This window comes from Cinclus cinclus, chromosome 12, assembly GCF_963662255.1.
Source record: "Cinclus cinclus chromosome 12, bCinCin1.1, whole genome shotgun sequence".
Classification (NCBI taxonomy): Eukaryota; Metazoa; Chordata; class Aves; order Passeriformes; family Cinclidae; genus Cinclus; species Cinclus cinclus.
The window spans coordinates 18,504,163-18,529,671 of NC_085057.1; the positions used below are offsets into that span (position 1 = coordinate 18,504,163).

General features: G+C 49.2%; 1 protein-coding gene across 1 annotated transcript; it reads left to right on the forward strand.

Annotated features, from left to right (window-relative positions):
• The first annotated feature begins 254 nt into the window (after window positions 1-254).
• LOC134048679 (collagen alpha-2(I) chain-like) lies at window positions 255-10,732 on the forward strand. Its single transcript, XM_062500604.1, has 4 exons — window positions 255-651; window positions 6,201-6,230; window positions 8,079-8,171; window positions 10,401-10,732. Exons 1-4 carry the CDS (start codon window positions 255-257, stop codon window positions 10,499-10,501), a joined length of 621 nt encoding a protein of 206 aa, XP_062356588.1. The 3' UTR covers window positions 10,502-10,732.
• Window positions 10,733-25,509: the final 14,777 nt, after the last annotated feature.

Sequence of the window (25,509 nt, forward strand, 5' to 3'; positions counted from 1 at the left end):
GGCCGCGAGTCGCACACCCGGCAGGGCCGGGCCGGGCCGGGCCGTGGTGGAGGCGGGGCAGGGCGGGCGCGGCCCGAGTCCCGCCGGGCGCGGCGACCACCGGGGGCGCCATTACAGGAGCGCTGTGTAACGCGCCCGAAATAAATGGCGGAGGGGCGGAGCTCTGTTCATAGCTGACCAATGAGGAGCGATATTCCCGCGCTACGACGGGACGTCGCGGCTCCACAGCCAATAGGCGCGGGAGGCGGCGGGTGATGGACGGGCGGGCGGCGGCTGCGGCGGGCGGGGCGCGGCGCCCTTCCCGTGGTGCCGCGGGAGCGGCGGCCGCAGCGGCCGCGACTCCATCCGGGTCCCGCGAGTACCGGGATGGCGGGACCGGGCGGCGGCCGTGGGGCCGGGGGGGCGCGGGGGACGACCGCGGGGTCTGGGGCGCGCCGGGCCGGGGGGAGGGTGGGGGCGAAGGGACTGAGCCGAAGGGACCGTACGGGCGGGCGAGGGGCCTCGGCCCGGCCTCTCCGCCGCTTCGTGCCGCGGGCCTGGCTCATTGTCCTTCTTCCCCTCATCGATGCTTTTTTCCCCCGTTCTCCCTCGCTCTCCTCCAGGCTCACTGGAAGGCCCGGAAGTGCCGCCCCCGGGAGCCGCCAGTGCTAGGTACGTCACTGCCGGGGCCGGGGGGGACCTTGGCGGGGGAAGGCCCCCGGTACCGGGGCTGGAGGGCTCAGCCCTGCCCGGGCACCGAGAGGGCGGCAGTGGGGGCTGAGCTCGGACCGAGGCGCGAAAGGTGAAGAAAATCCCGTAGGAAGTAGGTGGAAGTGCCCTGGCGGCCCAAGCCCTTGTCAGGGGTACGGGGGCTGCTCGGAGCTGTCGTTTATAGCGAGCCCCATTATCTGGCGTGAGGCTGTGCCTTCCCCGGGCCCATTGCCGCTCCCGCCCGGATCTTCACGGGCGGCTCGTCCTGGAAACGGGTCGGGAGCGTGGCACCGGTGCCAGCGCGGCCCTGCCCGCGGCGGTGGCACGGACACATCGCGGCTAGGGCGGGTCACGGCGTGCTCGGGGCTGGCTGCGCCCGGAGCAGCAGCACCCGGCGGAGCAGAGGTGCCCGGCTGTGGCACGTACCTGCACTTCTGACCACAGCTCCGGCTGGCCTCTGGGCCTTGCAGGAGTGCCTCCTGCCCTCGGCATGGGCAGCTCAGTCCCCGGGCCGGCACAGGGCTCGTCACATGCGGGTTCCCTTGCAGAGCTGATGGTTGCACAGAGCAGGGACCGGCCCTGGCCCACCGCAGCTGCTGCTGGTGACTTTTTGCTGGCACGTCTCAGTCAGTTTTTGATGAAGGTGTTAACCAGTCAGATTGGATTTTTGTGATTTTATGTTACAAGTTTCCATTAGGATGGCAGAACACTGAAAGGGGCTGCCCAGGGAGGGCATGGAGACATCTCCAGACTCCTCTGTGGAGACATTCCATACCCACCTGGACATGTTCCTGTGTCACCTGCTCTAGATGAGCCTGCCTTGGCAGGGGGTTGGACTGAATCCTTCCAGAGGTCCCTTCCAACATTAACAGTTCTGTGATTTATTTCAGGAGTGAAAACTCAACCTGATGGTCAAGGTCGGGATAATCCTTGTTTAGTGATGTGCCTGTCCCATCTCGTTGGTACTCCTCAATATGTACTGCTCTGCACAAGCAGTTTTGTCACTGAAGTGCTTAACTGGCAGGAAAAAATTGCTCCCAATCAAAACGTACACAGGAACAATGCTCAATAGCAACAGTGGAGCAAATTGAATCCGTCACAGAATTTTTGAGAAAATCAGTTTGTCCCATTAAAAGCAATAACTTTAATATTTAAGAAACGGGGCATCTTTGAACATCCCCAGCTGCTAAGGGCCTCACCAGTTATTTGCTGCTATGGCTTCTGTTGTCAGATTTGACCAGTTCTGTTCACAGCAACGCTCTGGTGTTCAACAGTCTGAGCTCCCAAGAAGTTTTTTGCATTGGTGGTTCAAACTTGCTGCAGTCAACATGCAGTAATGGGCTAATGAGGGGCTTTTCTTGCCCTATGATAGTTAGCTTCATGAAGAGGGACGTTGTGAATAGCTGTATTGTGATATTTTTAATAGTGAACTGCTGACCGTGATTTTTTTTCACTGAGTTTTTCCCAGGTTGTACTCTTATGTGCATCTTATGTATCTTATGTGCAACCTCAATTCACATAATTTATGCTAGGAAATTATTTTGCATACTAATACTGTAGATCTAGTACTTCCTTAGTCGAAAGGAAATTTAGATAAAACATGAGTTCACTTGCTTTGTTTTTCTGCTGCAATGAGCTGTATCCTTACTTCACTTTCCTTTTGATAAATGTCTTCTCTTTTTCTTCTCTCTTTCTATAGTTCATTTGCAAATATTGAAAGGCTCCCAGGACTTAGAGAGGGCAATTTGTTTGATTATATTGCCAATTAATAACACAGCTATCTTGAAATATTTTTGTGCACTAGCTTTCTTGCTGAATTTGTGTAGTTATCATATGTAAACTTCTTGCAGAAAAAGCCTACTTGCTCCTAGCATGTCCTAAGAGACACAAATCTCATTAATAAATACACAGTTTTGTATTTCATATATATACACACATTTATGTTCGAAGCAGGACCAGATAACCAAACTGATGCTTTTGAGAAAGGCACTGAGGCCTTTGAAATATTTGAAGCTGAGATGTACATTTATTTATTTACTTACTTAATTATTTATAAATATCTGCCTTTTTTCTGTGTACTTAGAGAGGAGTACTTGAGGAGGAGTAGAAAATGTGACCATTTTGGTATAGTCATTCTCAGGCCTCCCTGAGGTTTCCAGCAGCAATGTGCAGTACTGTGGATGTGCCACTTGGATGCAGAAAGTTTAGTACTATTGGTGTGAAATCAAGTGTGTGTAGGGAGAGATGCCAGGATTTGTGTTCTTCTGGCTCTCTGGTCATAGCAGAAGTCATTATTTGTGCTCACAGACTTTTCTTCAGGAGATGGGCTTCACTGTGTGCTTGAGTGGGCAGGGGTGACTTCCCCTTTCTCTCAGGCCACAGTTTCTGGATATTTATATTCCATTTATAACTACATGGTTAGAAAAATAAATTTAAACCAAAGACACTATTGAAAATGTAGCACAATTGTAATACCTTGTGATAATTACTTAAGGCCAGAATACTTAATATTAATTAAATGCAAGTGGGGTAGAGATTTTGGAAGAAAACACTGCATTTCCACTGGAAGCAGTAGATAAAGGCATTATTGGTAGCAGTCAGTGCTGTTGTGTGAAAAATAAAAAAAACAAAACATTGTGGACACATATCCCTGTCTGAGTGTGTGGACTGTGGTGCTGCCCAAGAGCACATCTATGCATTTGTATGTGCTGGAGCTGCTTTTTGTCTTTGGTACAATTTCCCAGTTCAGAGAAGCTTTCTAGTGTGATTTACTCTTGCTCCAGCTGCTCAGTGGGCTGTCAGGTCCCAAAAGAGGTGTTAAATGATTCAATTTTGGGTCTGAACAGGAGAAAAAGAGGTGCCTGGGCTTGAGCTGGGAGGTGTTATCTTCAGATTAGCACATTATTAAGATGAAGGTACAATCCAAAACTGAATATGGAAGAGGAAATATTCTTAGTTTCTGCTGAAACTTTTGTGTCAGTCAGCATCTGATTTTCCCGAGCCTGTTATGGGAAGAGGGGTTGAGATATACCTGTAGCATGTAATGACAGGCAGTGCAAGGGTGGGGCAGTGGAGTGAGGGGAAGTGGTATCAAGAATTATTATTAAGTTTATATTAATTGTGCTGCTCCCTTTCTTCCTGTTGTGCACTCCAGTCACACAGAACCCCATGGAATGAGAACATCTGAGGCAGGAGCCTACATCAGTCACTTGGGATGCTTGGCACGGCTGGAGGGGACACAGCTGGTCACTCAGCAGAAGCTCCTGGGATTTAGGAAGTGTGGCTTCAGTGCAGGGAACGCTGCTAGAATCCTGGGGTAAAACTGTGAGGAATTGGTATTGGAGCTGCTCTGTAAATCCCAGAGCTCTGTCATGTGGTGAGAGCTGTGCAGGCCAGAGCTGCCAGCCTCAGGATGGGGCTTGGGAGCTGGGGGCTGCTGAGATTGTCCGGCTCCAGAGTTGCAGTCAGTTTGTCCCCTTGCACTGCTCTGGGGTTTTAAATGCATGCTGGCAGGAAAAGCAGCCCTTGGGAACCTGGCTTTTTTAACAGGGAAAGTAGATGATGCAGGGATTGTTTAAAGCTTGTCTCTCAGTGTGCTGCGCTGGAAGAGCGAACGTGCAGGTGCATGACCCTGAGCTCCTGTGCTGCACTGGCTGTGAAATCAGCAGTGTGGTGACTTCTGCAGCTCTGGATTCACTGGGGGTGAGAGCACACCAGCTCAGTAGAGGCTGTGCCAGCAGGATAATTTGTCAGGCCTCCCTGCTGCTGTGAGTGCCAGAACCTGCTGGTGCATGGTGTGAGAGAAGCAGCACACAGCAGGCCCCCAAGGGCACCTGGCAGATCTCACCTGTCCTAGAACATGGCAGTGTAGGTGATGCAGCTTGGAAAGACTGTTAGAAATAATCCATGAGTTGAAAATGCCCCAAAATGCAGGATTAGTGTAAAGCAGAATACTGAAAACGAAAGTTGTTTGATACATGTCAGGTTGGTTGGGTTTGCAACTAAGCTTTGTCTAAAGGTGGAGCAAGGAAACGGATCAATTTCTAGGTTTATTATAACCCTTGTGTTTTTCAGGCTTAATCGTAAAAAGAAATGCAGAAGCATTGCCTTATGTTTTGTAAAATTTAAACAGGTGTGTAACACCTATCCAGGTTTCCAAAGTGCTTTGAACATTTTCAGTATATCACGGAACCATCAACTTCAGACACTGAATGTGGTACTTCATTAACTTCCTGTGGTGACTGTTTAGATGAAGGTGCAGAGTTGGTGCTGTGCAGCTCAGCTGCCTGACCAGGCTGCTTCTTCCCCTAAGGAATGGGAATTCACACGGATTCTGCTCGGCTGCTGAAGGCTGGGATGCAGGAGCAGGGAACTGAAAGTAGTGTTAGCTTCCCTGCTGAATGTCAGCTGTGCCAGAGCTGATTTAAAAGGATGTGAGGGGGGCCAGTGCTCTGTGAAGGTTTGACTCTAGCCTAGAGCTGTTCTCATTTATTCCTGCTTTGGGCATTGGGACCATATACTTTGGTCCACGCTGAAGTTTATTTTCTGGTACATGCGTAAGTTAGCAGAAGCAAACAACGGGATTTATACCAGTTACAAGTGAGATTTTAAGGCTGAATCGCCCAAATTTATCATTACTATTTGTATGAAGGATTCTCTAGTAAGGCACTGAGGGGCTGGAAAGTAATTTGATTTTGTGTCTGTCCAAGGAATAACGTCATCCCTTTGTGTGAGTGCACGGGATCACGCGCTGTGTGCTTGGCAAGGACACCAGCGGGCATGAGGGTGCTCTTGTTCTGTGCAGGCTTTGTTTGGAGAGTGGGCTGAAAACAGCAGGCTACAACTGGGACCAAGTACTAGTAAAATGTATTTAATGTTTTTAAAAACTGCTTTTCTCTAAACATTTTCAGCTCTTGTATAAACTACCCGGACAAACACTCATTTTCCTTTCCAGCCCTGTTCTCAGGCTGTCTTTGCTACAAAGGGGATTCTGAGTTACACATCTGTCTGGCAAGTGTTTTCATTTCAGTATTCAAAGATGATGTTAAGCTGTGTTAATGTGGAGATTGGCTTTAAAGATACATCAGGGGCAGTTAGAGAAACTCGAGAATTTTTTCTGGTGGGAAAACATGTCTTTTCAGTGGCCTTTTGCTAGGAAAGTTTAACAGTTAAATGTCAGGGTAGAAGCTGTAATCTTACTGAATTTTGTTTCTAATAAAAAAATTCCTATGCACAAGGCTTAATGTAATGTAAGACTAGCAGAAAAAGCTCCAAGCAGTACTTTGGACAGTGCATGATTTCTTTTTTTTAACTGTTGTCACAATAGGTGAAAAGATCACTCTATGTAATAGTATTTATTTAATCAGAATAACAAATATTAGGGCCTCGTACTGATCTGTATAAATCAGTCACATAGCTTTGGTCCTAGATGGCATTATTTTTAAGTTCAAAGGACAAAGAAATGTACGTCTGCCTACAGTGTCACTGACAGGCTTTTCTTCTGATTTCAGGTGAGAAGGGACACCTGTGGAGCACAACTGGTAATTCAGAAGTTTAATGACTGGTTGCTATGACTGCTACAACTTGCTTACTTAAGACTCAAGCAATTGGTAAAATTTTGAAATTAAGAAGCCTTATTTTTAAAGCTTCCTTCCAGGGGGGGAGGAAGGGGAAGGCTTTTTCTACGATGAGTATTATAAATGCTGTCTGCAGCTAGCCTGACTTGTCTTGACTGAAACAGCTATCCTGCCCCAGCTCTGAAGATGCCTGCACTGTGGGATGAGGTAGTAGGTTGTATAGTTTTAGGGTCATACCCACCACTGGGAGATAACTATACAATCTACTGTCTTTCCTAAAGCAGCAGATAATCAGCAATGGAAGCGTCTCAGTTTTAAGCGTGATTTTGGTGAACTTCTCTACTTGTAGTGCTTAGGACAGGACAAAGTACTTGTGTAATAGCTGTAGGAATTGTGTTTAGATTTTTCTAGTTTTCAGAAAAGCTAGGTTTCATTCTGCATTAATTTTTCCACTCTAATGAATAAAAAAATAAGAATAGATTATTCCTGTATGTGTATGGTAGGGTAATCAAATACAAATTCCTGGTATTCCAGTTGTTGGGGTGTTGTATCAAATATCCTTCAGAATGAAACAGGTTTGCTGAGCTCTTGCTGAAGTCTGTGTTTCTCTGTCAGAGTGAGGTAGTAGATTGTATAGTTGTAGGGTAGTTATTTTACCCTGTTCAGGAGATAACTATACAATCTATTGCCTTCCCTGAGGAGTAAAACAAACTGCGCTCCCTTAGCCAGTCCTGGGCTAAAAATCCTCATTGAGTGAAAACAGATGAATTCAGGGTTGTAAGGCAGCAGTGCCAGAATATACAGGACTAACAGTCAGTATGCATGGTGCAACCCCCAAAGGATATCTTTGACTTAACATGACTTTTCTCCCAAGGTGAGTGGCACAGTGCTGGCTGGGAATGGAAAATGCCTATGCTTTAGGCAGAGGGTGGAACGTTCCACAGAAGGAAGTTATTCCAAGACAGTTAGGAGAATGTGAAACACAAGGAGCTAATTGTGTACATTGTCACTTAAACTCTTCTGGCACTCCAGTTTCCATAATACATTAAAACTCCACGACTCCTAACTGCTTGGTAGAAGTTGGAGGGAAAACTTAAAATTATCCTTTTTTAATAAGTCTGCATGTTTTCCTGGAGCTATTCCAGATGTAATGCAAAATTTAAGTGTTGGCCGATTTTGGCCAAAACTGACCTCTCCCATTTCTGGGGGGATGTGAAGATACGAAGTTTGAGCATCCAAGAGCCAGAACCTTTCTGAGGTAGTATTGTTCCTGTAAAAACTCTTAAAGTTTATTGCATTCTCCTTCCTCCTTCTGTGCTTGGTGTACCAGTCTGTAACTGGTTCTGTGCTAGCATGCCCAGCAAGCAGCTCGCTGTAGTAACAAGAAACCCACAGAAACAAATTCTTTTTGGGGTGGGAAGTTCAGCATAGGCAGAGTGAAAATGGAGCCATCGGTGAATGTTCCAGGCAGGGAGGCACTGTTGGTCAGTGCTGGCAGTGTCACCTTGGAGTTTGTGCCCAGCGGGGGCAGAAGAGCAGAGCAGCTGGGGAGCTAAAGTCCTCCAGAGTGTGAAGAACTGCACAGAGGAAGTGTGGGGCTCCTAGGAAGAGGTAGTAGGTTGCATAGTTTTAGGGCAGGGATTTTGCTCACAAGGAGGTAACTATACAACCTGCTGCCTTTCTTAGGGCTTTGTTATAACACCAGTACCGTTTGGGCTCCAGCCTGCCAGCCTCTGCAGCTTTGGGACATGGAGAGAAAGGACAAGGTATTTCTAAGCGTGCTGAGGCTTAATGAAAGCTGTGTCTTGGCAGATTTGGTCCCAAATGGAAGTATAGGAATGCTGGCTGGAATGCAGGATGGTGACATTGGGGCTGCACGTGCCACTTTGGGGACACTGGGCTGTGGTAAGTAAGAGGCTGGGCTGGGAAGGCAGCTCTCTCCAGAGTAAGCTGGAGGCCCCTGAGGTTAGGGTGGAGGTGGTGTGAACTTCTGAACATCGGTGTGCTGGTTCTGTATGTTCACAGGGACCTCAAATACACCTTCCTTTTGCTTGGTGCTTGTCAAGTGGAAAAACTCCAGTTTTCCTTCCCCAAAACAGCAGATTCCAGCTCCCCTGAAAGCTGATGCTTTCTCACCAGGCATGGGCACTCAGGGTGAAACAAACTCTCAGTGGTGCAATATTTACAGTCCTGTAGGAGGGAAATTTTCAAATAAAAAGGGTGGCATGGTTTCCCATGGAATTGTTAAAAATGAGTCTTTGTGTTTTGATGTAATTGCACCTCAGTACAGCAATAGTTCTGGTAGGGCTCTGGTTGGACACTTCTGTGGGATACAGACATTTCAATTTTGAGCACCTTGCAGCATTAATGTGCCGTGCTCACACCAGCCAATACTTAAATTGCAAATCAGACACAGTCACAGCTTATAAGCATGTTAAATATTGCTTATATTGAACATTTTGTGTGAATTTAACTGTACCTTTTTGATTTAGTTAATAAAATACAGCATTTTGTGCAACTGATTAATTGCCTTTATTGTGCCTTTTAAATTGCCTTTATTTTATTTTGCCTCCTAAATGAAGATAAGAGTTTTAAAGGAAAATGGTGCCTACACTGAAATAGACTCAAGGCTGTGTTTGGCCTTGAGCACTATAATTCCAGCACTAATTATAATGTTAACTTTTTCTAGTATTAACTTCTGTTTAAGATCTTTGATACAAGACTTCCCTATGGTGGGGAATACCTATTTACTGCTGCATGTGCAGGAGCTCTGCTTATTCCAGACCTAGTTTCTGACGAATTTAAATGGCTGCACAAAAATCTAGACTTTAGTCTTAACATAATTGCACCTGGTAAGGCATCTACAGGTAAGGCTCAAGCAGAGAAACACCAATGAGTGTGATTTTTGGCAGTATCAATTGACTTTAATATACCTAACATTTTATAAATATAAGTGGTATGCTTACAAAAGGTTTAAATAATCTGTGCTACCCACTGCAGCTGCTGGTTCAGCAGTCTTGTCACACCAGGTAATTGATCTGCCTGTGGATTCCACCCAGTAGATGGGGTGCACTCAGTGAGGTTCAGGGTTGGTTTGCCTTTTCTCTGTGTGTATTCTGAGGCATGCAAGGATGAGGTGACAGCATGGCAGGAATCCTGTAATAAAGGCAGTGGTTAAAGAATGCACAGTGAGCAGTGCAGGAAGGGCTGCAGCAGCAGTAGAGACTTGTTTACCACCCATAGCACGGTGATTGTGTCATGGTGGTCTTGGAAACATTCCAGTGTTGTTCCAAAAATAGAATACATAGCCCCAGCCCAGATGCATATCCCAGGAGAACAGTTTGTGTGCTGTGCCCTTCCATGCAGAAAGGTGTGCTCTGAAATCCCCCTGTAGTGTGAAACCTGAGACCTGCTGGGCTTTTTCCGGGACAGAAACCACTGCTAATAAACATCCCTGTGCTTGCAGAGGGGCTCCTGATGCTTGTGCCATGGTCATGGTAGGGGAGCTTGATGCATTCAAAATTCCCTTGTGTTGAAAACTTGGGGCATGGCAGCCAAGTTTCCCTCTACTGTGTCCAGCTGTGGGATCGTCAATATAGGAGGGATTTGGAGCTGCTGGAGAGTCCAGAGGAGACCCTGGAGCTGCTCCCAGGGCTGGAGTCCCTCTGCCCTGAACCCAGGCTGGGAGAGCTGGGGATGTTCACCTGGAGAGAAGAAGGCTCCAGGGAGAGCTCAGAGCCCCTGCCAGGGCCTAAAGGGGCTCCAGGAGAGCTGGAGAGGGACTGGGGACAAGGGATGGAGGGACAGGACACAGGGAATGGCTTCCACTGCCAGAGGGCAGGGCTGGATGAGATATTAGATACTGGCAGTGCTGGGTTGGGTTCTATCAATAGGGCCTTTTCCAACCTGAAAGATTCCATCTTTATGCCAAAAAGCCCTTCTTGCTCTGTTCCTGGGTAAGTAGCAAGCTGGATTCAGTAGTGCAGACAGGTTTTTGCTTTCCAAGAGAAATTATAAAACACCTGATATATATGCGGGGGGAAAACAAAAACCCTTGGAAGAGAGGAAGATGAGTGTCAGATACACTGGTCAAGAGGCCAGTGAGGCAAATTCAGCTGAGATTATTGCTTTCAGCTGAGCCTCCCAGAAGAACGGACATCCCTCAATTCCAGAGTCATCAGAGCATGGTGTGGCCTTCAGCCCCCCAAGCTGGAGCTGTGGATTTAATGTTATAGTTCTGTAAAGATGAGCCCTGGCAGGAGCTACTGGAGGTATCAGATATCACTGTGTGTGTTGTTGCAACACAAGAAACCAGATTTATTCTTATTTGTTGTATTGGTTGTAGTGGAATTGGATTTTTAGGCTGGTTTGTTTCAGACACTTGAAACCACTCCAGTGAAGAGGCACTGGAAAATCAGACACTGTTCCCGCCTGTTGTATTAAAGCAGTGTTCAAAATAAAGCTATTACAAGCCACATAATGCTACTAAGGACTGTATTTTTGGTGACTGAAAGGGTCCTTTCTGAAATAGGAGAATGTTTCTGCAAAAATACCCCTTTGACATTAAAACTCTCTATACAGGTGATGTTAAGCCGGTTAGTTAAACCCAGCACAGCATAAAAGCAGGGAAAAGAATCAAGTCATGCAAGTCCCAGCTCTGTGAGGGAGCTTGCTATTCCCTGTGTACCTCACCTTGTGTGTTATACACCCTTTAGTATGCTCCCAACATCTCTGTGTAAATGAGGGGGAAGGGGCAAGCAGTGGTCAGACAATCCCAGTGTCCCAAAATGCTGCTCATTAACTGTCAGCTGGAATTCTCAGCTGGAAGTGGCTTCTGCAGTAACTCCCGAAAATGAGGAGGGATAAGAAAGAAAAGGACAGGTGTGATTTGAACTTCCCAACTCCTGCAACAGTAAATTTGTCCTCGACTCACATTGCCTGGTGAAGCTGTTGGGTCCTGGTACAGAACACTGAAGGGTCTTATGCCAAAAGAGCAGCCAGAGCCTTTCCTCAATGTTTGTATCACAGAGAGGAGGGCTGGGGCTGTTTTTAGAGCGTGATGTAATTCCTGATGGGTTCTTCATCAGCTGCCCAGCACTGCCCCAATTGCCTTGTCCTCCATTCTGCAAGAAAAGGGAAGCACAGAACCCAGGGGATACACAGACAGCACTGCAGATCTTCCTCAGTTTAGAGCAAACCTCATCAGACCAAGGGATAACCACAGGTAAGTGAAATGGCAGAACATTGGGGCCTGAGAGTAACTAAAGAGTGTGAAATAAGCAGGGTACAGGAGTATCTGGAGGATGCTAAGGCAGGAAATAGGATTCTTGTTACAGGCTGGTAAAAAGTTTCAGCTGACTGTCGCACAAATATGCAATGAAATACATGAAACTGCAGAGAGCTGAACTGGGTGCAGTGCCAACGAGCAGCTCTGGTGAGCTGGCCTTTGACAGAAACAGATGTGTTTAAACCTGGGTTCAGCTGAGGCAAGGGCAATCCTTCCCGTCATCTCAGGACATGATTTAGTTTTGAACTCAGTAATTCAATCTTGAATATCCCAAGCTGGAAAGGACACCCATGGCTTATCTAGTCCTACCCCAGGCCTGCACAGGAGACCCCAAGAATCCCAACCTGGGCCTGAGGTTGTTTTCCAAACTCTTGATTGAAATAAAGTGTCCAATTAACTCATTACATTAATTAACAGAAAAGACTTAGCTAAGATGCTAATTATTAAGTATTCTTAATTAATTATATTAACATACTATGAATTAAAATATTTTAAAATTATTAGACTATTAACTAGCTTTGAATATATTTTTTCGTTTGTTTGTTTTTAATCTACTCAGAGCTAGGAAAGGCTTGTTGTTGACTGAGTGGGCAGCAGGAAGGTGGAGATGTGGGAAATGTACTGGGCACTTTTCCAGGGGCCCTGTGCCAGCCTGGACCACTCGGGGCAGAGGCTGCTCGCCCCTGTTGGGGGACTGGTGGCTTTCAGAAGTGTTTGCTTTGAGGAGCTTGGCCATGTCTGCTTAGCCCAGCCATGAACAGAAAGATGCTCTTAGCACACTAAGGGATAGAGGAGTTAATTATTACAGTATCATAGAATCCCAGAAATGTTTGGGTTGGAAGAGACCTTAAAGCTTATCTTGTTCCACCCCTGCCATGGGCAGAGACACCTGCCATAGACCAGGCTGTTTGTTTACTCATTGTGAAGTGAATTAGACATATGAAATTCTCCAAAGTATTAAAAGTATAATTCTGAGGTGCGTGATAAAGTTTTTACTCAATAAAATACTCACTTTCTGTTTTGCATTTCAACCCTGGCAAAACCTGTGTTCCCATTGGAATGCCATAACTAAGTGAACTCCATTGTGTTGCAGAAATTATGAAATGGGGCCAAGAAATTCCAATTTTACCTTCTTAAAGAAAAAACACCCACTGCACCGCTTGTCCTTCAAATCCCATTCAGTGACCACGTATTGTATTTCAAGCAGGGCCGGCACACGACCTTTCCTTTCCTTTCCTTTCCTTTCCTTTCCTTTCCTTTCCTTTCCTTTCCTTTCCTTTCCTTTCCTTTCCTTTCCTTTCCTTTCCTTTCCTTTCCTTTCCTTTCCTTTCCTTTCCTTTCCTTTCCTTTCCTTTCCTTTCCCTCTTAAAACAGAGGAACTAAGAATATCTTGAGTTGGAAGGAACCCACAAGGATCATTGAGTCCAGCTCCTGGCCCTGCACAGGACTGCCCAACAATCCCACCCAGCTCCCCTCTATCCCGTTTCCTTTGGTTTTAGGAGTAGCACTGTGCTCCTGTGGAACTCAGAGCCTGTGTCAGGATCCAGATGCAGCACAGCTGCACAGAAAGCTTTCTGTGCATTCTCTGCCCATTCATGTTACTGTTGGCTGACAGGGATATTCCAGGTATTTACAGACTACACTGAGCTGCATCTCTGACAGCTGCCAAATCTAAGCTTCTCTGGAACTGTGTTTATTTGTTTTAGAGTGATTGGTGAGGAGTGCAATACTCGGGAATTAATCTCCAGAAATCAAAGGCAGAAGTGCTGGTCCTTGAATTCGATACTGAGCAGGGTGTTTCACTCAGTGGAGAGCAGCACTGAGCTGATCCCTGGGTCATCCCTCTCTACTCCAAACACAGAAGTTGGCAATGGAAAATACTCCAATGCTGCTTTTAGATTTGGAACAAATTCTGTAACTGGATGACAACATCTCCTGTGCACCATCTGCCTTGGAGCCAGGCTGGGAGAGCTGTGGGTGCTCACCTGGAGAAGAAAAGGCTGCAGGGAGAGCTCAGAGCACTTGAGAGGGCCTAAAGGAGCTCCAGGAGAGCTGGAGAGGGGCTGGGGACAAGGGATGGAGGGACAGGACACAGGGAATGGCTTCCACTGCCAGAGGACCGGGCTGGATGGGATATTGGGAAGGAATTGTTCCCTGGGAGGGTGGGGAGGCCATCCAGGCAGGTTTGGATGCTCATTTTCCAGCACTAAACACATTCATTGTCGGACAGATAAGCCATGACAAGTGTTTTTCCTACAATAAAATAAAACAGCACATCATGAAATAGAGCTGAAGGGTCTGGGTGCCTACGAGCTCTGTTCAGCAGTGTTTGAAGCTGTGGAGCTCTCCTGGGAGAGCACCCCCCCCTGCCCTTTGACCATTGCAGTTCTGGGTCTGTTAATGACTCCTCCTGGGAGGGTTTCTGTGTCAGTGCTGCCTTACAGGTGATCAACAACACAGATTTTACTGCAGGTTCCACTGACACATTTGCACTATTAAGGTAACAGGTTGCTGTGCAGATAACGTCCCAAAATATTTTCTCGAGTTGGTTCATGGTCAGGGAAGATGGCAAAGACACTTGTAAAGTGAAGCAATTTCTTGCCCACCATTGATGACCTAATGAGACACGGTCATGAGATAAGGGCTTGCGTCACCATCTTTTATGTAAATTCTTTTTTAGGGCTGGTAAGGGAGTGTTACAGTTGGCCACTTCATAAAAGAAAACAAACAGATGGAGCTCTATTTTTAGTCTTCTGAGAATATAAACCACAAATGCCATTTTTCCAGAGGTGATTTCATTGAGTTTCCACATTTCTGCTTATGGTCAGCAAAGCTTTTAACACAGATTTGCACATTAAATTCATGTGACGGTTCCATACAAAGCTTTGGAAGTGTTGGTTTGATACCTGACAGAAAATACACAGGTACCTACTTCTTGTAAGATGCATCTTTGGGAGCTTCATCAAAACTCAATCAATTCCAAACAATCGTTTTGAAAAGTGTTGCCTACAAATGAGGCAAGTAACCAAACCAAACTGTATTCTCTCCTGCCTAAACCATGGTGAATATAACCCTCCCTCATATTTTTTTATTCTTTTCTGGCCACATTTAGTGGATCTGTTATTGCTTGGGTCGTTTGAGTGGGTATTTTCCTTGTACAATAATAAAATCCCAAGCAAATCTTTATAAGGTGTACCTGTACAACATTAGCGTTTTAGCACTGTTTACCCAAATAAAAGTGATTTTAATACATTAGGCATTGGAAGCAGCTTTCCCTGCCCAGATAGCTGCTCTTGGAAGTGTTGCTCCAGAACTCTTGTGCCAGGAGAATAATGTTTTTTTTAAAAAATAGGATTTTAGACATGTTGAAGCCAATTGAAAGCATTTGACATTCAAGGGAACAGTAGCAGATTGAATCTGCTCTGCCACTACAGCCCAAATTCTCTGAGCTGTTGGTGTTACACATCCAAATAAACTGTAAATATAAGTGTAGGCTGCTGGGAGAGTTTTCAGAACAAATCAGTGTGGTCACAGTTTATGTGACCAGTTCTTCAAAGCAAAAGCCACTAGAATATTCCATTTTGTGTTTTTTCTCATGAGACAGGTCATAAATATGTACTGTGCAGGGAAGGGTTGTGAGACTACCATCATGTATAAAATCGGTTTGGTGTTAAAACAGTTCCATCAGCCAGGAACACCACCAGGAGCTGCTACCTGTACAGGTGTCCCTCAGCGTGGATCAGCTCTGGGTGTGCCGGCTGCCGTCTCTCAATGCCAAAAGTGATCCTCCCATGTTTGGAGATGGGTGTCATGCTCTACCTGTGTGTGACAGGGTCACAGCAGGAGCTGTGCCTACACTGCCCCGGGGACCTTAAAACACTGCCACTTCACTAGGGGAAGGTGGTGAACCCAGTTCAGTCTAACCTGGGCTTTTCCTGGCTCCCTGAGATGGTGCTCCCTCTTTCCTGCTGCGTCACACCGTCAGGGAGAGCCAAACAAGCTGTGAGCTCTGAGCCCAGCCCTCGAGCACAAACACCAAAGTGAAAGCGGGGGATAAAGCTCCCAGACAAACCCAAACCAAGCTTCTGATCCACCTTTTGGTGCCATCTCTGGGTCTCATCCTGTTTCTGTACGCTGAGGTGGAACCCAAGCCATGCTCCAAGCCGAGGTGGGGCACAGGATGTGCAGACAGACCCGGACAAGAGTGCTGGCAGGAAAAGCACAGCCCAGCTCTCCCACGAGGTAATCCTGTCTGCCGGGCATATTCCCTTCCCTGTGGCCTCTGGGCCATGAAAGGCTCATGCTAAAGCCTGTCTAGGTTATGTTTTTCATGTTCAATAAAATTTGAGTGCCAAAAACTTTGAGGATCCTCCCTCCCCTGTCCTCGATGAGTTATGCTTCCTTGAAAAACCACAACCGTCTCTGAGTACCTCAGAAATGCACCATAAGCATTAAACCAACACTTGACAATAATGAATGAGCCCAAATTACATGCCAGGATGTGCTGGTGATAATGTTTTCCACTAAAGACAGGAGCGGTGAAACTTTCCAGCACAACAGCAGAGGCACTGTCCCCCCAGCCCACAGCAGTGACCTTCACCTGAGCACCCCATGCCCACCCAGCCCCAATCCCTCCCCTCGTGATGATGTCCCCACAGGTGATACATGGGGCAGTGCTGAGGGTGGCCAGCCCAGTGCTGGCTGACCTTTAAATCCATCTTGTCTTGTTTGCATGCCCAAAAGGAAATCACATGTGTGGCACGAGCCTGACCCAGAAATATTGCAGGGAGTAGGATATTTTGTGTGAATAAGGAAGGGCAGGGTCTACAAGATGAATCACCAAAACAATAATTATCCTGAGGAAAAACCTTGGAGGGTGGATTAGCCGTGATAACTGCCCTTTCAAGGTAACAACAATGCGAGCCGTCAGCTCTTCTTGGTGGTGAGGGACATGAAACGCTATAGCACAAAGCTTAAAAATAAAAATGATGGAAGTTCATGAGAAGAGATTGCCCAAGGAGGCATCCTTCACTTTCCAACTGCTCCCACTTCAGCCTGTGATTGTTATACAATCTGCCACAAGAATTGCTCCAAAAATTATTTTTAGCCCACCAGCAGCTTTCACAGTGAAAATAAATAAAGGGCCAGACAGTTGCTATAAAGACAGGAAATAAACTTTAGAAACTCTTTAACTTTTGGCTAAGCAGGGCAACTGAATTACACAGTTCCTGAGTGTGCATGATTGCCTCAGATAAGATGAGCTCTGATAGTTTTCTCTTTTCTTTGCGATCAGCCCAGTTCTAACATCATGGTCAGTGCTTTGTGACTGGGCACACCTGGAGCCAGCACCAGGGCCGGGAATCTCGGGGTGTTGCAGCCACTGCCTGCACTTCTGGTGTGTATTTACCACGGCTGTGCCACGTGCAGCCACAGGGCTCACAGCCAGCAGATCCTGTGGGCAGCATTGTGCCCTCTCCCATCCCCTGCAGGGATTCGGCCACAGCACGTTCCCAGAGCAGTGTCCTCTCCTCCCCAGCCTGCCCTGTGTGGCTCAGGCACAGGAGCAGGAGTGCCTCCTGAAGAGGCAGGAGAGCTCTGCTTGCCAGGCTCCTCAGCTGCTCCCAGGAGCTTCAGGTGTCCCAAAGATGGGCAGAGCCACGGTGGCAGCCAGGGGGACAGGACCAGAGCTGGGCAGGGGCAGCAGCACCTCCAGCTCCTGCAGAGCTCACTGTGGGCAGTGCTGCTGCCCAGGCTGCTGCCCATCAAACATCTCTGTGCTGGAGCAGCAGCGAGGGAAGGCCCAGCTCTGGCTCCCAGCTGGAACAATCTTTTCATTCTTGTGCTTGAGCCATTCTTGTGATTGTGCTCAGCCTGGCTTGCCTGGGCTGAATGCTCCAAGCTACCATGTCGTCAGTCAGGAGAGATGTTGGGAGGTGACCATATTTTGCTGCCTTTCAGTTTTACACCCGGTTATCTGCCTCAAGTGTGTTTTGAGCAGCAGAGGTGCCACAGCCCTGCCTGTGCCTCACCTCATCTGTCCCCAAGGCTGGAGAAAGTTCTGGCATTCCTCTCGGAACCCTCGCACGGGTGCTTCCCAGGAGGAGAGCTGAATGAACAAACCTACCTGGGGTCACTCAGGCTGTGCCTTGCACCCAAACAAAGTTCTCTGCAGTGACAGCATCTGGGGCAAACAATCCAGGAGCTGGAAATGAAACTGCAGCAAAGCATGCTCCAGAGGCAAAGGTTGCTGCCCTTGGAGCACCAGGCAGCGCCTGTCCCTGCAGTTCTCACTGGGCTGGGCAGAGGCTCCACCTCACACACAGCTGGGCAGGGATGTGCTGCCAGCTTGCTCCAAGGAAAGCTCCTCCTGCTCCTCTCCCAGACAGCTGAACTCCTGCCAGCAGCCAGGAAAGTGAAACCACAGTACTGCCAGGGAGGAGCTGGAGAAGGCACTTCCCAGGTGCTGCTCCTTCCCTTGGGCTCACAGTTACCACGGCATTCTTGTGCCCTCTGCAATCTGTGCAGGAACTCTAATAATAACAAGAAAAAGAATAAAATGTTTTCCCTGCCTCAGTAGGACGTGGCTATCTTTCCGTCTCGCAGCCCTTGAGTTACTAGGAGTAAGTAGATGGTTACAATTCACCATTACTGACCCTGTTAACAGCTTTATGTGCTCTGCCAGTTCCACTTCATCCTGAACTGGGCTGCCAACAGTCTCTGTTTTCTCCCCACCGGCCTCCCCTGAATGTCTTGCATGTCTGCTGGCTGGAATTGGCCCATCAGCCCTTGAAGGGTGGCCTGGGGACAGGATCAGGTCAAACCACTTAAACATCCTACTGCTTTATTTGCTTGCTTAGCTGTACACAGAGCTCCCTTATGACTGCAGGAACATCCCTCCCTTCTGTTTTTAATTTAAGGTTTAATAAAATTATTTTCATATTTTTATGTCCCCAAAACCCCACCTTCAGCCACAGCCCTTCAGCTTGGACTCAGTCACGCCTCCCTCGGTGGCAGAACAAACCTTATCAATTTGGACAGATCAGTTTCCTTTATGGTGGAGTTGTTTTCAGCATGCTGTGATGTGTATTACAAAAGCCAAAGATATAAATGATCAACTGGAAGCTTAAATTAATTTTTCCTTGTGTCTAAATTAGGAGAGTGAGTAATGGCTGCAGTAATCGTGGGCAGAGCCTGTTTATCAATGCCAGTGAATAATTGGCTATCAAACAATAGTGCACTTTGCCTTTGAACATTCACAACACTCCAGCAGGAAGCGCACCGTCACTTTTGTGCTCGCCTGGTGATTGATGAGAGGAGTGGCAGGATTACAAACGCAGTTTAGGGAAAAGCTTTCTGACGCGTCTCCCCCAAAAGCATCCCTATGCCTCAAGACTTATCCTTGCTGCAAGGATAAGCTCACAGCAGCCTTAGATTACAGCATATGAAGTCACAGGACCAAAATAGCAGCAGCCTAATTCCGTAATCAATCAGTGCTGCTCACGGGCAGCCGAGGGCTGCACCTGGAAGCCGCAGGCAGGAGCTGCCTCCTGCGCTGTCACTTTGTACCGCGCCAGCCTGCGGCTCTCACCTTCCCTCTGGCCATCTTACCTTCCTTGGGCCCTCCCATTTTCCGTGCCAAGTCCATCTTCTCCCCACCGTGCCCCTCATGCCTTCCCCTGGCAGCTCTGAGCCGTGTCCCTGTCCCGCCGCTCTGCCCCTCTCCTCCCCCAGCATCCCATACCGCCGCTCCTCCTTTTCTCTCCCCGCCCGGCTGCTCATGGGCTCCGTGTGCTCACCTGGGCACCCACAGCTCCTCCAGCTCCCAGGACCTCACCTGCGTTCTCCTCCTCTCCCCATGGGCTCCGTGTGCTCACCTGGGCACCCACAGTTCCTCCAGCTCCCAGGACCTCACCTGCGTTCTCCTCCTCTCCCCATGGGCTCCGTGTGCTCACCTGGGCACCCACAGCTCCTCCAGCTCCCAGGACCTCACCTGTGTTCTCCTCCTCTCCCCATGGGCTCCGTGTGCTCACCTGGGCACCCACAGCTCCTCCAGCTCCCAGGACCTCACCTGTGTTCTCCTCCTCTCCCCATGGGCTCCGTGTGCTCACCTGGGCACCCACAGCTCCTCCAGCTCCCAGGACCTCACCTGTGTTCTCCTCCTCTCCCCATGGGCTCCGTGTGCTCACCTGGGCACCCACAGCTCCTCCAGCTCCCAGGACCTCACCTGTGTTCTCCTCCTCTCCCCATGGGCTCCGTGTGCTCACCTGGGCACCCACAGCTCCTCCAGCTCCCAGGACCTCACCTGCGTTCTCCTCCTCTCCCCATGGGCTCCGTGTGCTCACCTGGGCACCCACAGCTCCTCCAGCTCCCAGGACCTCACCTGTGTTCTCCTCCTCTCCCCATGGGCTCCGTGTGCTCACCTGGGCACCCACAGCTCCTCCAGCTCCCAGGACCTCACCTGTGTTCTCCTCCTCTCCCCATGGGCTCTGTGTGCTCACCTGGGCACCCACAGCTCCTCCAGCTCCCAGGACCTCACCTGTGCTCTCCTCTTTTCCTCAGCACCTTCTCCCTGAGCTGTCTGGATGAGGAACAGACATGGGGCAAATGGTTGGGGATCCCTCCTGTTCCTGCTGATTCTGGGCCCCTGCCCTTGTCCAGCCTCTCCCCATCCTCCTCCACACTTGGTCCAAGTCTCTTCCTTCTCCTCCCAGATTCCCCCACAGACTCTTGGATGCTCTCAGGTTCTGGAATGACAACCCAACCAGTTTCTCACATTGGCATCTCCTTGCTCCTTCAGCTGAGGTCAGCTCCTATTTGACTGTCCCAGGCACTCTGAAATGGTTAATCTGCAATATTCTGCTCTTAGCACTGCTCTCCCTCACCTCTCTGCCGTGTAAATTGTGATGTGCAGTGTGTTCTGCTCACTGCTCATCCAGATAATTCAATTAGTTTTCCTCTTCTCCTCTGTTTTCAGACCTTTCCTCCCTGTCCTTTTCTCAATTTGAAAATTGCTCATTTGCTTTCAAGCTTCATTTCAGTCCAGTCTATCCTGTTCTCCCAGCATCTGGCCTACTGACTGAATTTCACTGCTTTTTGTGCCCCTGGAGCTTTTAACACAACAGAAAATTAATTCTCTCTACCTCTGTACCATTCCCTTTCCAACTATGCAGCTGTAAGATCCAGCTGAATCTGGAGAAATGGATCTGCAACTCTGATGCAATTTCTCCCTTGTGGCTCTGTCCTGGCTGCCCTGTTCTCCCAGGAAATCTGAGCTAACTGGTTTTCCTCATATCTCCAGTAGACACTGGTATGTTCTCCCTACCAACAGCATGTCCCTGACATCTTTCACCCTTCCTTCATTCCCTTTAATTCTAACTGTGCTTAGCTCTTCTCATTTACCCTTGAATTCTGCAGTTTCCCCTTCACTAACATACTTTAGCTTGTCCTTTCTCTAAGGTGTATCAAATGTATTAGAAGGCCCTTGATTTCTCTCTTGTCCTTCCACACCCTGCTCCATCCCACAGCTCACTGTTGTTACAAACCTCTCAAGTGTTCACTCTACAGCCACTGTTTGGAAATGTGTGACTGCATGGCTGAAGACACCAGGCCTGTGGTACCAGATGTGCTGGAAGTGTCTGTGCAGGCAACCTTCCCAAAACCAGGAATCAGCTCAGTCAAGTATCTTCCATGAAGGCATTTTTGACAGGTCAGTTAATGCTGTTTACATCCTTTAAAACTAAATGTTGAATGCAAGACTATTTTGCCCTTCATCTGGACATAAAATTTACCTCTGCACAGGTAGATAGGGGAATGTTCCCAGCTTTGCAAGGAGATAGGAAATTATTGATAAGAGCCCTGATATCTGCAATACAAGTCACTTTCGTAGGGTTCACAGAATTGCCCCAAAGCTCTCCTATTAGCAAACTCTGTTTGAACAAACTTGGCTGAAAAACAAAATCCAGTTCAGTACTTTTTTCCCCCTCTTTTTTTTTTTTTTTTTTTTTAACCTGCAGTGCTATTTTAAGATGAGTTTTATGGTCCCAGTTTAGGCAATGGCCAAAACGGAAGGGAAAAAAAATGACAATATTTCATAAAGTTTACATGCCTTGCTCGTGACTCTCTCTTACACCATGATATCACCATGGCCTCGTGCATTTCTATTGACATTTGACATCAGCCTTGTAAAAGTGCATCTCAAATCTCTGAATAGATGTAAAAGGGAAGTTTTGTTTTGGAAAAAGACAGGGTATGAGTTCTGCCATTTTAATTATAGTTATATAGAGATATTAATCTAGTCACAACCTCATTCTGATGATTGTCAGATTTATAGATATGCTTTAGCCCAAGGTCAGACTTCGTGACCACAGAAAGTGGACCTGTTTCTTTCCGTGCCCTCCTCCCCATCATTCCACTTTCTCCACCCTTTCTCTCCTTCCTGCCATGAATATGAGTTTGTTTCCCCTCCTCTCCACATGATTTCCTCATGCTATTTGTTACCCCTTCCACACCGGGCTGTATGACTCCTCCCTGCCATGGTCAGGGAATGGACACCACCCTTGTTGTCCAGGCTGGTCCCCACCCAGCCACACGTGCTGGGCACATCACCCAGCCAGCCTGGCCAGCCAGGAGCAGCGCAGGGTGCTGCAGTGCCCAGTGCTCCTGCAATGCCCAGTGTCCAGCCCTGCAGTGCCCAGTGTCCAGCTCTGCAGTGCCCAGTGCTCCTGCAGTGCCCAGTGTCCAGCCCTGCAGTGCCCAGTGCTCCTGCAGTGCCCAGTGTCCAGCCCTGCAGTGCCCAGTGTCCAGCCCTGCAGTGCCCAGTGCTCCTGCAGTGCCCAGTGTCCAGCCCTGCAGTGCCCAGTGTCCAGCCCTGCAGTGCCCAGTGCTCCTGCAGTGCCCAGTGTCCAGCCCTGCAGTGCCCAGTGTCCAGCCCTGCAGTGCCCAGTGCTCCTGCAGTGCCCAGTGTCCAGCTCTGCAGTGCCCAGTGCTCCTGCAGTGCCCAGTGCTCCTGCAGTGCCCAGTGTCCAGCTCTGCAGTGCCCAGTGCTCCTGCAGTGCCCAGTGTCCAGCCCTGCAGTGCCCAGTGCTCCTGCAGTGCCCAGTGTCCAGCCCTGCAGTGCCCAGTGTCCAGCCCTGCAGTGCCCAGTGCTCCTGCAGTGCCCAGTGTCCAGCCCTGCAGTGCCCAGTGTCCAGCCCTGCAGTGCCCAGTGCTCCTGCAGTGCCCAGTGTCCAGCCCTGCAGTGCCCAGTGCTCCTGCAATGCCCAGTGTCCAGCCCTGCAGTGCCCAGTGCTCCTGCAGTGCCCAGTGTCCAGCCCTGCAGTGCCCAGTGCTCCTGCAGTGCCCAGTGTCCAGCCCTGCAGTGCCCAGTGTCCAGCCCTGCAGTGCCCAGTGCTCCTGCAGTGCCCAGTGTCCAGCCCTGCAGTGCCCAGTGTCCAGCCCTGCAGTGCCCAGTGCTCCTGCAGTGCCCAGTGTCCAGCCCTGCAGTGCCCAGTGCTCCTGCAATGCCCAGTGTCCAGCCCTGCAGTGCCCAGTGCTCCTGCAGTGCCCAGTGTCCAGCCCTGCAGTGCCCAGTGCTCCTGCAATGCCCAGTGTCCAGCTCTGCAGTGCCCAGTGCTCCTGCAGTGCCCAGTGTCCAGCTCTGCAGTGCCCAGTGCTCCTGCAGTGCCCAGTGCTCCTGCAGTGCCCAGTGTCCAGCCCTGCAGTGCCCAGTGTCCAGCTCTGCAGTGCCCAGTGTCCAGCCCTGCAGTGCCCAGTGCTCCTGCAATGCCCAGTGTCCAGCCCTGCAGTGCCCAGTGTCCAGCCCTGCAGTGCCCAGTGCTCCTGCAGTGCCCAGTGTCCAGCCCTGCAGTGCCCAGTGTCCAGCTCTGCAGTGCCCAGTGTCCAGCCCTGCAGTGCCCAGTGCTCCTGCAGTGCCCAGTGTCCAGCCCTGCAGTGCCCAGTGTCCAGCTCTGCAGTGCCCAGTGCTCCTGCAGTGCCCAGTGTTCCTGCAATGCCCAGTGCTCCTGCAATGCCCAGTGTCCAGCTCTGCAATGCCCAGTGCTCCTGCAGTGCCCAGTGCTCCTGCAGTGCCCAGTGTTCCTGCAATGCCCAGTGCTCCTGCAGTGCCCAGTGTCCAGCCCTGCAATGCCCAGTGTCCAGCACAGTTCTGCCTCCTCCTCCTCACCCACTGCCCCCATGCAGGAGCAGCTGCCAGAGGTCAGCTTTTCCCATGGCCAATCCCTGTTCCCAGCAGGTTTTGTCACCCAGAGGCTCCTGCAGGACTTCAGGGCCAAGCCCAGCTGGCCACAGGCAGCAAGGATGCCCATCCACATCCAGCTCTGAAGCCCAGCTCCCTTCCATCCACACGTGCTCTTGCTGCTCCACCTCTCTGTGGCCTTGGGGAGACCCTGATGGCTTTGGAACCTTCTTTTAACAGCATCCACATCTCTCTGGTTCTTACATTGCCTGGAAGACTGTGTCATGTTTTCTGGATCAGATCCATGGTGTTTAAGACCGTTCTTTGGCAATGAATAATCTGCTTTGACAGTTCATCTTTTCACCCCTTGTGTCCATTAATAAACTTGTAAAGGAAATGTCATGTCTTTTTTTTTTTTTTTTAAAAAAAAGCAAAAGTAGCGTTTGTCTAAGTGCATGTTGTGATAATGAAGCAATATTATTTTTTTGCAAATATCACATATTCCCCAGTGTGTTTGCAACAAGTAACACATTATGGGGTGGAATCAGGAAAGTCTCCCAAAGCAGCTGTGCAGCAAATTAATAATTTTTAAAAATCCAGACAAGCCGCATCCCTATGAATAAATAGCTGAGTTTATGCCTGTCAGGGAACAAAGGGTAAACAAAAAGAAGGAAATGAGCCCCTGTAGGTCTGGAAGTCACTGAGTGACATGCTGTGGGCACCTGGTGACACTTCAATGCTGCTTGAGGGAACAGACAGTGCAGACCAAATGTCTGGCAAAAGAGGTTTATTTCTCCAGTATTGCTACTGATTTGGAGTATTACTGTTGGAGAAAGAATTTTCTTCACATGTATTAATGATTAGCTCCTTCCCTGGTGAGTGCAGCAAGACAGGGTCCAAACTCCAGGTGGTACCATGGGAGAGGGGCACAGCCTGCAGGGCAGCAGAGCTGATCCAAATCCCAATCTGGGATCCAGCACCAGCCCAGGGTGAGCCTAGATGTGCCACAGGAGCTGAGAAGCCGCTTGGTGTGGCCACGGCTGCCCCCAGAGACAGCACAGGGACAGATGGAGGGGTTGGCAGAAGGGCACAGGAACAAGCTCCAGGTTCCCCAGTGGTTTTTAACTGGCCTTTGGAATTGATGGTCATGTCTTCATACAGTCATGCTCAGCTCTCAGACAGACCCCTATGCTCCTGCCTGAGAAACCAGCAGCTCAGGCTTGGAGCAGTTTCACAACTCGTTACTTTGCCTTGGATGTAAAGTATTCTTTACTTGTACTTGGGTTGGAAAATCCAAGCAAACTCAAAGCCAGGGAAACCCTGGACTAACAGACCATGTTTTCAGGAGCCCTTGAGGCCGTGTCCAGCTCCAAAAAGCCACAAGATGTGTTGGAGACTGTGGCAGAGGAGAGCCCGCCTGGTGCTCAGTCACAGCCCTACACCACAAAGCAGCTACAGCTCCCTCACCACCGAACAGCCAGTAAAACCCTAAATACTGCAATCACAGCACCCGTTTCCTCATCCCAAATCTTCTACTGGCTTCTGATCATCCACCCCCTCCTCATCAACCCCGGCACAGCCCATCAGTCACTAATTAGATGCAGCTGCAGGTAATTGGGTCCCAGACACCTGTGCTTGCCCAAACCCCTTCTGCTTCCTGGCTGCATTAACCGTGGGGGTGTCCCTGTGCCTGGCTTGGGGTGCCCACCTGGAACTCCCCTGGGTGGGGCTGGGGGTCAGAGCTGCCCTCTCAGGGGGTGCCACCCTGTCCCGGGCTTTCTGAC

Bases quoted from the DNA above. Each gene is read 5' to 3' on its own strand.
- LOC134048679 (XM_062500604.1), top strand. From the start codon at position 255: ATGGACGGGCGGGCGGCGGCTGCGGCGGGCGGGGCGCGGCGCCCTTCC. The intron at 652-6,200 runs GTACGTCACTGC...TTCTGATTTCAG, and splicing joins CCGGGAGCCGCCAGTGCTAG to GTGAGAAGGGACACCTGTGG. The intron at 8,172-10,400 runs GTAAGTAAGAGG...TATTGCTTTCAG, and splicing joins TTTGGGGACACTGGGCTGTG to CTGAGCCTCCCAGAAGAACG.